The sequence below is a fragment of the Heteronotia binoei genome, unplaced genomic scaffold, assembly GCF_032191835.1.
Source record: "Heteronotia binoei isolate CCM8104 ecotype False Entrance Well unplaced genomic scaffold, APGP_CSIRO_Hbin_v1 ptg000532l, whole genome shotgun sequence".
Taxonomy (NCBI): domain Eukaryota; kingdom Metazoa; phylum Chordata; class Lepidosauria; order Squamata; family Gekkonidae; genus Heteronotia; species Heteronotia binoei.
In genome coordinates this window covers 99,727-113,478 of record NW_026800046.1, presented here as the reverse complement: position 1 = coordinate 113,478, position 13,752 = coordinate 99,727, and the positions used below count along the sequence as shown (strand labels likewise).

Here is a 13,752-nt window from a genome sequence, read left to right as displayed (position 1 = left end):
CAAAGTAAGGCAAAAAAAAAAAAGACAATCCAATATAATCTTCTAACAGCAGGACACTTCTGTTTGTGCAAGAGGTATGTGTGTGTGTGTGGGGGGGTTGTTTTTGTTTTCTGCTGATTCCTTCTTACTCCTGGAGACCAGCCCCCAGGAATTACACTTCAGGCAGCAGTGGCAAAGGAGAGGGATATAAATTTGAGAAAATTCTTTAACTATCTAGAGGTGGTTAATAGCTTTGCTTTGTTGAATTTCATATTGCAAACAGAATACGTCCGGTTTAGCAGTAATAGAAAAGCCTTCAATGTTGCTTTAAAATATTGCCCTGCTTTTTATTGAAATATAAAATTGTTTCAATAACAACATCTGGCAAGAGAGCTCAGAAATAAAATGTGCCAGCCAGGTGTTCCTTTTTATGGAAAAGTCAAATCTCTGCCCCTGCCCCATACATGTGCATAATTGCAAACCAGTCTTATTTCTTCTCACTGTAGTTTTTCCCTCTTACACCTCCCTTTCATAAATAGTTCACCCTTCCTTTGGGGAAAGAACTCTGAGTCTTTTAGGGATCTGATTTCAGTATGTAAGAGGCTAATAAGGTTGGATTGAAACAGCACTGGCATGATCTCAAGCATGTTAAAAGCACCTGCACATGTACAATTCAGGTTGTGTTTCGATCTAGGAAAGGAGGGGGGGTCTTCATGTGGCTGTGCATTTAGAAAGGAAATTGAGGTGTAATGTTTTGCTGTGAATGAAGGTAGGATATGCTTGCACAATTTGACCAGAAGTTCAAATTCTGTACACTTTCTTTTAAATGCACCTATCTGCAATCCTAGTTTTTATATTTGAAAAGTTTAGAGACACTGTATTCCTTTGTTGCATCAAGTAATTAACACTGCTCATGTTGCAAAAAGGATCTGTCAGATATGTTACATAGCTGTAAGAGGCATCCAGGAAAGAGCCATATATTGTGCTTGAAATTCTTTGTATTCTATTTATTCCAGAGAAAAGTTAATGTACAAATATATGCACAAGACCACAAACGAGAGCAACTGAGGCACTTACTGAAACCTTTTTTGTGAATTTTTACTTAAGGATTTGTTAACATTTTATTTCCAAAATTTGAATTATTTAAATTTTGTTTATCGAATAGTTTCTGTAATGTGAATTTAGATGTTACTTCTACCTGATATGGCCCAAAGGTTTTTTTCATTTTAAATATAGTATTTACTAGAAGTAGAAAAAATGTATTTGTGAACCTTTCTTTTTTAATCAAAATGTGATTTTTTAAATTACTTAAATGAATAGGTTCATTTAAATAGGGTTGAAATCTATATGTGATGTTTGTTCCTGTCAGAGACATAAATGTGCATAGATTATCGTTTTCTGGTGTATCACACAAACAGGAATAAACAGGAGGTGTTTAGCTTGCCTTTTAATAGAATAATTACAATTAAAATTTGTGCACAGTTTTGGAGAGTGCTAGCAGAATCAGTAAATTGTTCCTTAAATATCTTGGCATTTAAATGAGGAGTGTGAAGTCTTAAGCTGCAGCCCTAAGGACATCTTATTGGGAGAAAGCCTTAATGAATAACATTGTGTTTCTGAGAAGATCTGGTTTAGATTACTCCCTCAGTGGGAGACCTTTTTGAAAGAAAATTGATTTTCTGTTCACAAACATTGTATTCCATATCTCACCATTTAAAAGCTCTTTTGTCAAATCTCCAGGTTGTATGTTGAGCTTTTAGAGTTCAAACAAAATATGGAACATAGGTGTCAGTGTTGTTGTTTTTTAAAATCTTATTTTAAATGTATTTTAAAGTCAATCTATTGTAGAAATCCTGTATTGTTCATCACATGAAGCACACAATTATGCCAAATGGTTCTAAAACAATTTAACATTTTTTCATGTGTGTATTTGTGACTTAAGTTTTCCATTCCATGGTTTTTGTTGGCAAAAAGCAATCATGGAATACTGTAATTCTGCAGACTGTGGTAAAAACTGACAAGGATTAGGTGTAATTCTGCTGCTGTTGGCCATTCCTCACAGCTTTCCCACAGGCAGACACAGGGCTGCTATTCACTGAGGGGGTAGCTCAAATGCAGCATGGAAGTAAAGAACAGCAGTGTTGTTTGCTATAGCCCGGAAGGAAGTGCATGCAGAAGTGTCTCTTTCTTGCCAGTGACTGAATGGAAGGGTGGCAATGAAAAGAGAATTCTTCTAAAGTGAAATACAAACACTGTCAAGCATTTAAGCAACAAAGGGAGATGATTTGTTGTTGTCTTAAAAACATGTGGAGGTAAGCTGCTAATTTGGATTCTTCAGGTGCAGCTATAGCAATAGAACATTCCTGATCCAGATAATGAAAGAGCACAACACTGGGTCTATTCTGCAAAGTAACAAATCTGGCACCTTGATTGAAGTTCCAGGTCATAGCTGGTATGTAGCACAGGATAAAGCCATTCTTACTGCTTGTCCTCTTGACACACAAGTGTTTTTATCAATCCCTTCCCTATCCCAGTTGCATAAGTTACTAAAGTACAATTAAATGCTGGCCCCTCTCTTATTTATTAAATGTCATCAAAATATAATCTAGTATGAGGGTTATAACGGGATAATTTTCTCTTTCTGTGTGCTTTATGCTTAAGATCGGTAACACTATATAGAAACTTGGAGCTTCTACTGTTCATTGTAGGATGAGAAGTTAATTGTGATACTACAGTTCTTAGATTAGATGTTTTTGTTCTTCTGGAGTGTCATTTCTGGGGGTTCTGCATTCTACTAAAATGAAATTGTTGACTAGATTCAGCAAAACTGAAATTTGAGTGGAATAATACAGATGTAAATTCAAATTTATTAACTAAAGTTTTGAAGCACTTTGTCCTGTGTGTTTATGTATTCTCTGAGCATGCTGTCTCTGTGTGAAGAAAGGTAGTATATTGTAATAACCATATTCTGCAGATTTGTATATTAATGAAGACATACTGTATGTGAAAGGATGAGCCAAGAAATAAATAACTTTGTTTTAACTTATTTTAACTTAAACAGCATCCCCTCTGTCTTACCTACTTCAATGTTTGCCTATTTTCTCCCAGGCACCAGCTTAGGATAGAAACGGCCTCTTCCGGAGACTTATTTAAATAACTAGCTATGTAACATCAATGTGCTGATCATATATAACCCTAAATGATCTAATTTAGTGGTGTTTAAACAGATATTTAAAAGCATTGGGGATGATATTAATCCTTGTGAGACCCCCCCAAAATAAGTCTCAAACATCAAAGTTTGCATCATGTATGTATGATGTATGATCAGTTAGAAAGGAAAGGTCCCCTGTGCAAGCACCAGTCATTTCCGACTCTGGGGTGACGTTGCTTTCACAACGTTTTTACAGCAGACTTTTTATGGGGTGGTTTGCCGTTGCCTTCCCCAGTCATCTACACTTTCCCCCCAGCAAGCTGGGTACTCATTTTACCGACCTCAGAAGGACGGAAGGCTGAGTCAACCTCGAGCCAGCTACCTGAAAACCCAGCTACTGCCGGGGATCGAACTCAGGTCTTGAGCAGAGTGTAGGACTGCAGTACTGCAGCTTTAACACTCTGCGCCACGGGGCTCTTCTCAGTTAGAAAAGACTGGAACTATTTTGAATGTTGTTCTTTGAACAGCCATCCTAATTTCTAATTATCTTGACAAGGTTGGATCTCCGCTATATCAAAAAATACAGTGATACAGATGAATGCATTTTCCTGATTCATAAGTGGAAATCATATACCAGAACAACTAATATGTAACACTGCTCACTGTATTTCAGTTTCTGACGGAGTTTGCATACACATGAAAGCTAATGCCCTAATTTTTAAAAAAAATAGCCTTAAAGGTGCCATTGGATTCTGACGTGTTCCAGAACAACTAAAAATGCCCTTCCTTCCATAACCAAGCCCTTAAGTCAAACTGAAATAGATGAAGGGCTGATTGTTGTCTTGAGGGTCTATAGTTTCCTCACCAGCCGTTCAGTTGCTTCACCTAGGAGGGAGTTAGTGGTCATAAAACTAGCTGTGCCTTTAACAGGAAATGATCAACCATGAGAAAAGTTTTTGGTGTTTAATAATCTAGGTTAACCAGATGAGGTCCCAAGATTGGCTTGAGAAGACCGTCTCTATATGATCACTGAAATTGTGCAGATGAGCACTGGCATTTTTTGGCATTTTCTGCATCGTCAATCTCTCTCGGCTCACCTACTGATAAACTAGATGGATGAGGAAGCAACTTAGCAATAATAATAGCTAGGCCGTGGACACAAGCACAGTCAGAAGTGGCCTCTGTTCGCACTATGAACCTATGAAAGAAGGAAGACTTGTAGTGGATCTTCATAATCACATGCTTTTGAAGATGGTATTGTTGGTGGAAATGCTAATTCCATGGTTTGAGTGGAGATTCAAACTGAGGTCTTCCAGATACTAGTCCAACACTATTAACCACTACACCACACTGGCTTTCATTAATGGTTCACCTTGATGACAAGGTTGATAGTTTTGTCCTTCATAGCTAAGAAAGCTAGGGACCACAAACTCGCGTGGGATTGCGTATTATTTTTAAAAACCCATTTAGCTGAGAATGAAGCAGATACTGGCCTCCCTTAACCCCCATCTCTGGCAGTGTTCATTACAGTAACTTTGTTTGCTCTTAGCAGAAACTTTGTACAAGTTAATTCTGTATATTAAATAAGAACAGTGATACTTCATGCAAAGTCTAAAGAGTTCATATATTTTTATATATATTAATTTAACTTTTTGGCTAGAAATTTTGGAAAGCTGTATTTAATATTAAGATAAGTGGGACTTGCTCCATTAAATTGTCTCAGCTTAACATATTGAACAAATAACATCTTACAGCTTCCTGCCAGATGTCCTGTGCTTCATATTTGCAAATAACATTTAGAGATAAGGCAATTAACTTGGTGATATTTACAGTATGTATTCAATGTGAGTCCTAAAACACTGATGGCAAAATAGTTCTATTTTAAAATTGCTGGGAAATGTAATCTTGTGTTTATGTAGTAGTCTTTTTACATTTAACGTCTGACAAATGACATGAGGGTCAATGAAAAATAATTCAATTAAGCTTTGTTTAATTTCACACTGTTGCTGATTTATTTGCAGACTGTATTGCTGTCTGCCTACCAGCCTGTTACATATATGCTGTGTGTGATTTTCTGCCCCCCACTCCCTGACAATGTTGTTTTCAAATCAAGATAGATATTAAGGGAAGAAGCAAAAAGCAGATTTAGCAAAGACTATTTTTATTGCCTTGAATGATTCCAGCCAATCAAGAAACTTCAGCTAAAGATCTACAGCAGTGTCAAGAGGTAATACCAGCCATCTTTTAGAAACCTTTGGAAAATAATTGAAGCATTGTCATACTTGACCCTGGAAAAGAAGTTCTGTTGTCAAAGATGACAGTCTGTCTGATTTGAATTCCAGAGAGGTTAAAATGAATAAATGAAATAGTTTTAGTTGTATTCCCTCTGTCTTAGATTTGTACAGGTCATACTAAACAAACCTGATATATTAGCCAGTTTACTGTGTAATGGGAATATTGTTGATATGATCCTCTTTCTTATGCTTCAAGTGACCCAGGGTGGGTTGGGGAGCCTGGTACAAGTACATTATTAATATGAAACTGAAAGATCTAATTTATTTCAATTGCCTATATAGCTCAGATCTCTTTTATGCTGATCTGGAAATTATCTAATTATGAAGTCAAGAGTTTTTGTGTACATGTCGTGTCTTGGTTATATAGACATTTATATCTAAAGTTATAATACTGATTGGTTGACTTACTATTATTTTACTATGGTCAAATACAGTAATTATTCCATTAAGTTAAGAATGCATGTTTGTTGTGTGATTTTGGAGTAGCAAAGGCAACAGGCAATATTTATTAGATACTTAACCCTGGGTACAGCTGTACAATTGGTGTTATATTCTAAGAGGATATATTTTTTTAAAAAAATTCACTTATAGGCTACCTTTTAAACATTTTTTTTATTTTGAAAATATAAAATATGTTGGAATAATCCAATTACTTTTTAAATTTACTCCCCAGTAAGTTTGGGAGCAGAGACTAGTTGGGCTTCAGCTATTAAACCTGTAATAATTCACTGGGGAACACAATGCCAATTATCACAAAGCATGCTGAATGAAAACATAATCTCTAAAGAGAACACAACAACATTATGGACTCTTAAGTAATGGTCCTAGAAGTACATAGTGCATAACAATCCCCCAAAGTTTAGGGGATTAAATGTCCCTAGAGTATTGAACATGTAGAATAACAATAAAGAAGTGCCAACTGAGAGCATTTTTTAAATGAAGTCAATTGTCAAATAAAAGAAATCTAAGGATAGAAATGTGAATACTTTTTGAAACTCTAGCAACAAAGTTTGTTACCCCTTAACTTTAGAAGGGATAAATTCTATCAAAGGAGGAGCTTGGGGAGAAGAATCTGAAAGGAAAAGAGGGTCAACTCTCTTCAGGAACCTTGAAGACTATTCCAAATGACAACACTGGAAGCTTAGATCAAATGTATACTGCAATTTAGGAAAGGTGCAAATAGGTATAAAGAAAGGCCTGCATGGTTAGCGAACAAAGTAAGGGAAGCAGTAAAAGGTAAGAAGGATTCCTTTAAGTGATTGAAGGCTAGCCTGAGTGAGATAAATAAAGGGAGCACAGGTTTGGCAAATAAAATGCAAGTTGATGATTGGACAGGCGAAAAGGGACTATGAGGAACATATTCCAAAAAACCCCATAAAGATCAACAATATTTTTCCCCAAATACATTAGAAGCAGAAAACCAGCAAGGGAGGCAGTGGGGCCCTTGGATGACCAAGCAGTAAAAGGATTACAAAAGGATGATAGGGAAATGGCAGAGAAGCTGAATGCATTTTTTGTTTCTGTCTTCACTGTGGAAGATTGGAGGTGCTTGCCCATTCCAGAACTGCCAATTTCAGGAGAGGGGTCAAAAGACCTGAGTCAGAGAAGAGGTCCTACGACCAGTGGACAAATTGAAAACTGACAAATCACCAGGCCCCCGATGGTGTGTATCCAAAAGTTCTAAAGGAACTCAAATGTGAATTTGTGAATCTCCTGACACTGAAATCTGCCTCCATTCCCAAGGATTGGAAGGTAGCTAATGTAACCCCCATCTTTTAAAAAGGATCCAGGAAATTAGAGGCCAGTCACTCTGATGTTGATACCAGGTAGGTTGGTGGAATCAGTTATTAAAGATAGATAAACAAAAGCTATTGAGAAAGTACAAGCATAGATTCTTGTCTCACTGATCTCTGAGGGCATGAGCGTGGACAAGGGAGACCCAGTAGTTTCTGTTTACATAGGCTTCCAGAATGCTTCCCCCTCTTTTTTGTGTGTTTTTGTATTTTATATGTGTATGTGTGACTGTGTGTGTGTGTGTGCATGTTACCTCTGGTGACTGATCCCTACTGAGGACCTGGAGAATATTCAGAGAGGTGGCTGAATAATGCCTGCCCCCACCTCTCACCTCTGATATTTCATGAAGGTCTCTCTAATAGTTGCCAGAGTCAACCCTGCTTAGCTTTCAAGATCAGACAAGATGGGGCTTGCCTGGGCTATCCAGGTCAGGGTGTCTTCCAGAAAGCTTTTGATAAAGTTCGTTATCAAAGGCTTCTTAGTAAGATGAAACTCAGCAGATGTAATAGGAGGAGGACTGTGAAGCACTCTAGAGCAAGGATGTCAAACATGCAGCTCCGGGGGCCAAATCAGGCCCACAGAGGGTTCCTATCAAGCCCCCAAGCAACTGGCTGTTATCTGCTTCCTTCTCCCTCTCACTTCCTTCTGCATAACAGCTTGCTTTGCCAGGCTTGCTCTATCGCACAGCAGAACTACTGACCCAAGCCTTTCTTCCTTCTGTTGGCTGAGGATTCTCCCCCTCCTAGTCCCCTGGGAAAGGAAGGAAAGAGCCAGAGTTTCCTTTGCCTAGTTCCCTGGATTGCACAGGAGAGATACAAAGAAAGCACCTTTAAGACCAATGAGTGCTAATGTTTTAAGCATGTTTTATTTTAAGCTTTTAAAAAATCTTTCTGTTTTCTGTATCCTTTATATCAGGGATGGCCAATGGTAGCTCTCCAGATGTTTTTGCCTACAACTCCCATCAGCCCAAGCCATTGGCCATGCTGTATGGGGCTGATGGGAGTTGTAGGCAAAAACATCTGGAGAGCTACCGTTGGCCACCCCTGCTTTATAAAGTTTATACCTCCACTACCTGACATTACATTTTATGACACACACGGCCTGGCCCAAAAATACCATATTTTTCGCACCATAAGGCGCTCCAGAGGATAGGACGCACCTTCCTCCTGGGGGGCGATCCGCTGCCTCTTCCTTCGATCCGGCGCTTCCCCCGCGCCTGCCTGCCTGGCTCCATCTTCTTCAGGCAAGCACTGGGATCGCTCCACGTGGCCCCAGCGCTTCGCAAGCTGGGATCGCTCCCTCCCCCCTCCGATCCCAGTGCTTGCTTTAAACATCACAGCTGAAGGCAGGCACACAGGCAAGGAGAAAGCACGCTGCCCTCTCCACAGCCGGTGCTTGCAAAGCGCTCGGGCCACGTGGAGCGATCCCAGCGCTTGCCTGAAAAAGATGGAGCCAGGCAGGCAGGCGCGGGGGAAGCGCCGGATCGGAGGAAGAGGCAGCAGATCACGCCACCTGAAGGTACGTACCTTCGGACCATAAGACACACACACTTCCCCCCACACTTTTTTTTGTGGGGGGGGGGGAAGTGCGTCTTATGGTCCGAAAAATACGGTATCTCATTTATGTCAGATCTGGCCCTTGTAACAAATGAGTTCGACACCCCTGGGTTCCAGCAAGAATGTATTTTGATTGGATTTCAACCATCTCCTGGCACCAAATGTGATTCTGGTTGAGGCTTGGACTGTGATATGCTTGGCTACATAGAGAATGCTTAAGCTTCTTGGAGTGGAAGAAATTCAGAAGATATGTAGAAAAAGAGTGGAAAATAAAAGGACATTGGACAATTTTTGATGATGATTAAGATTTTTAAAATAAGAATATAACTTTTGGGGGTTTTTTTGTTTTTTCTTAATAGTTAAGGGTACCTTTAATATTTGTTTTTTTTAAGAAAATAACACTGGCGGGGGTCAAGTAACGGAGGGAGGGGTGGGGGGAAAGTAAGATATGGGGTAGAAAGATCTTTCTTTTACTTTAAGCTTTTATAAGTTGTAGATATAGTTCTGCTACCATATATTACTAATAAAATTGTTTATACCACGAGAATGCTTAAGCTTCTGTCTTTGATCCTGAAACTTTTAGGATTGTGCCATGTAATACAACATATTGATGTGTTTAAGTCCTGGTGTGTGACTGTTTAAAGCACGGGTGTCAAACTCATTTGTTACGAGGGCCAGATCTGATATAAATGAGACCTTGTTGGGCCAGACCATATGTGTACCTATTTAAGATTAGATAGCAGGGATATAAACTTTATAAACGACAAAAACACAATTAATTTTTTTTTTAAACTTAAAACATGCTTAAAACTTTAGCACTCTTTGATCTCAAAGGTGCTTTCTTTGTGTTTCTGGGGATCCAGGAACTGGGCAAAGGAAGCTGTGGCTCTTTCCTTCTGATTGTGATAGCCTGGAAAAGCAATATCTGGCCTGGGGGCCAAATCAGGCCCTCAGAGGGCTTCTATCAGGCTCAGAGGGCTTCTATCAGGCTCCCGAACAACTGACTGTCATCTGCTTCCTTCTTTCTCTTGCTTCCTTCTGTCTAACAGCTTGCTTTGCAAGGCTTGCTCAATTGCACAGGAACTACAGAGCAAATTTTCTCCATTGGTTTAAGCTTCTCTTCCTTCTATTGGCTGAGGCGCCTTCCCCTTCTGGTTCCCTGGGGAAGGAAGGAAAGATGGTGTCTAGTCCTGGTTTAAGGGCTCTGTTAATTTTAAATATCAACAAACAGGATATCTGCATGGACTGGCAGGGGGATCTTATTTCCTGCTGTATGCTGTCCTGCCTTCCATGGCTTTGTTTTACAAAAACAAAGGCTTGGAAGGCTCAACAATATTGTTGCAGTTGCCTAGCAGCCTCCAAAATGGGCATTGAGAGCTCAGTGGGCTTTTTTTTTTTTTTTTACGCAACAGACTTTTTTTCTACTTTGTGGGAAAATTAATCCCACCATGTGTTTTTGTTTGTTTAAATTTCAGATTTTTCTTCAAATCTGGGAATTTCCTTCAGGTTTTCAGAGAAATCCCCTTGTCTGTCCCTAGCTTATTTTGTGGATCTGATGATCTGCACTATGGCTCAGTTTGGAATTAATTACATGGTGTAATAGGAGGTTCCATTACATTGCACTTGTTCATTCCAGCTTTATTTTTAGATGGTAGGTATTTCTGGATAGCTCTGCTCACATAAAGTACAGTGAACAAGACCAGATCTACACACAATGTCGGCTGTTAATCATTACCTCTCTCTTTCCAGGAATCATAAGAAAGGCGGACTATAAAGAAGTGTACATTTATTATGTTATTTATTTATTTATTATTTGAATTTTTGATTCCCTTCCCAATAACTGGGTTTAGGATGGTTCACAACAAGTTGCATTTCAAAAAAGCTTAATAACAATAAAAGCATTACAGTTCTTTAAAACAAGGTGGTGTCTAGTCTAAATGGTGCCAGTATTTAATGGGGGTGAGTGAAAGTGGGAGTGGGGAATACCAGATGTAACAAATGATAATTTCCATCAATCATTATACACAAGTGAGTTAATGCATTCACTAAATATATTTAAATACGACTGGGTGCAAGTAGAATTCTTAACACAGACAAGGGTGGAATTCTACGATAACAGAAAACACAATCTTCAAAAAGAAAGACTAGACTGTAATGCTCTCTATGTGGATCTGCCCTCAAAGTCTGCTTGGAAATTGCAGTTGATACTCTGTTATCAAGTGCTAAGTGGAGCATAGGTATTACACATATTCCACAGTCACTCCATTGGCTGCCCATCAGTTACTTGGTTCAGTTTGAGGTACTGGCTATCCCCTACATGGTCTTGGACCTTTGTATCTAAAGGACTACCTCTTCTGTGTTTCACCATGACTGTTTTGTCCATCTGTTCAAGGCAAAATCAACAATGTGCATTCTCTGTTGTGCCTGCCTGAAGAGGTCAGGAAGCCTCCCACACTTTTGTTATTCTGCAGCCTATATAAAACAGAACTGTTGAGGGCATTTCTAGAAACGAAATAGGGCTGTACTGTAACAGGGAGGAGCTGTGCATTTAAAAGGGAAAGGAACTGTGTTAAAGATAGGGCTTTTTTTTTTTTAGCAGGAATGCAGTTCCAGCTGGTTGCATCAGAGGGTGTGGCCTAATATGCAAATGAGTTCCTTCTGGGCATTTGCTACCAAAAAGCCCTGGTTGAAGATGTGTTATTTGTTGTCTGTCTATGTTATGTTGCCTGTTACATTATTTTCTACCAACATAATACCATTTTTCTTCTGCATGCTGTTTCATGTCTTAACATTTTGTGCTTGTTTCAGATTTCTGTAATCTTAGTCCAAGTACATTGGAAATTAGATGTCTCGTCCTATCAATTGCATGAATTTGTACTGTGAAATATATCTTAAGTCTCAGTAATAATGGACTATAAATATAGTAAATAAAAACATTAAAAGGTCATTGTAGTGGTTGTGAGAACAAATGGTTTGAGAATGTGTGAAATACTTTGTACAAGTAAAGTGCTGGGGAAATGAGAAACTTTTTTCATTTAGCAACTGCTGCCATAGCAACTCTCCTGTTGCAGATGGAATGTTCTGCCACCCCCTCCCTCTCTTTAATATCATGAAGCCTTCTCCTTGCTAATATAATGGTGTGTTGACTGTGCCTCTAAATTTTAAAGTGACTTTATACTAAAAATAAACAGTTTAATATGAAGGCACTGAATTTGTGTTGCTGTTCTGTTTAGTTAGTCGCTCCCTACGGTTTGCTTAATTTGTGAACTGCTAATACATGGCTGAAAGCTGTTTTCAGAAAACACGCTCGTGTGTGTGTGTATGCATGTGAGAATATTCCACTATTGGGAAGCAATATTCACAGTGTATGTTTGTGTTTGCCTTGCTGGATGAATTTCACCAACCATTTCTTTTTCTTCTCCTCCTCTCTAGGATGCGTCAGGATGAAACGCCACAGGCACCTAAGCAGCAGTGACAGTTCAGACAATGAAAGTAAGTGGTATGATCTAGTGTTCCTTTGATCTATCATCCCCTCTTATGGTTTCCTTCTCTGGTCTGAGGGCAAACCATTTTAACTCTTTTTATGGTTTTACAAAAAAAACCCCTTGTTTGATTTCATTTCCTCTGTTCTCAGAAACCATCCACCACTGCCAAAAAAACCCCTCAAATTAAGGAACCTAATTTCAGGGAGAAGAACATGACTGTTCAAAATAGTTTTAAGACTATTTTTTTTTTTTTGGAATTTAAAGCTACAAAAAGCTGTTGATAGAATTCAAACTTGAGAGTTTTTCAAGCAAATAAATTTGTGATCTTTGTTTTTAAGCTGACACAGCTGACTAACATTTGCAGTAAACCTTCATTTGTCCTTTCGTGACTTGCAATTTTGTTTATTTACAGTATGTGACTTAAACACATGATGTGGCATGATGCCCTCCAAGTGAAACAGAGGGAAACAGGGACTACATAATGAGCAGAAATAAAACACTAATTCGCACTTTGGGGAGGGACGGTGGCTCAGTGGTAGAGCATCTGCTTGGGAAGCAGAAGGTCCCAGGTTCAATCCCTGGCATCTCCAAAAAAGGGTCCAGGCAAATAGGTGTGAAAAACCTCAGCTTGAGACCCTGGAGAGCCGCTGCCAGTCTGAGAAGACAATACTGACTTTGATGGACCAAGGGTCTGATTCAGTATAAGGCAGCTTCCTATGTTCATATGTTCACTTATTGGTAATGCGATATTTTCCCTGGCCTGTTTTCTCCCATCACATTGTAATCGTTATATCATTACATTTTGCAGGAAATGTGGTGGTTTTGTTCTTTGCTGATTGTCATTTACATTGAACACTGGAAAAGATCCCTGCAAATGACAAGGATCCACTGTAGTTTTATTATTGTGGTTTGCAGCTTCCCCCCTCCCCTTTTTGGAGGGGGTGAACATAAGGTGATTACTAAATAAAACGCTATGTCAATAGAAACCAAATATCAGAGCAGAAGAATGAGCACCCCTTTGCACTCTGAATTACATTTTCATGACTGCTAAAGTTGCTTCTCTGTGTGTGAAATGATCTAAATTGGGTACCAATGTGCATTAAAGCCTCTGTGTGTCTTCATCTGGTATCTGTTCTGATGAACATTATAGGCACCCATAACAGAAGAGCTGTCCTTCAGTGTCTCTTTTCCCCATGAGAAAATTGTCACTGCTCAGTCTCCCAGTAACATCTCACTTCTTCAGCCAAACAGCCAGTTGAAGGCAAAGAAAAAAACAACGGGGGGGGGGGGGGAACTAATCAACGTAGTAGCTTAGTTGTTGTTGTTGTTGTTTTCCCCTTCCTCTGTTGTTGCTAAAGTAAAAGTGAAGTTGCTGACTTAAAAGGAAGTTGCTCTTGGAGTAGTATCTTTATGCTTGCAAAGATGTTGGGGATAGTTCTAGAGAGTCTTTCTCAATAGTTACTTAAAGGTACCTATGAATACATAGAGACATC

General features: G+C 39.0%; 1 protein-coding gene across 1 annotated transcript in view; it reads left to right on the top strand.

The window, feature by feature from the left end:
* Nucleotides 1-13,752, top strand: part of LOC132590663 (protein Jade-3-like) — a 47,291-nt gene that overhangs the window by 8,269 nt on the left and 25,270 nt on the right. The window contains exon 2 of the mRNA XM_060263626.1: nucleotides 12,207-12,266. Within this exon, the coding sequence (XP_060119609.1) occupies nucleotides 12,218-12,266 (49 nt within the window). The 5' untranslated portion in view covers nucleotides 12,207-12,217. The remainder of the gene's footprint in view (nucleotides 1-12,206; nucleotides 12,267-13,752) is intronic.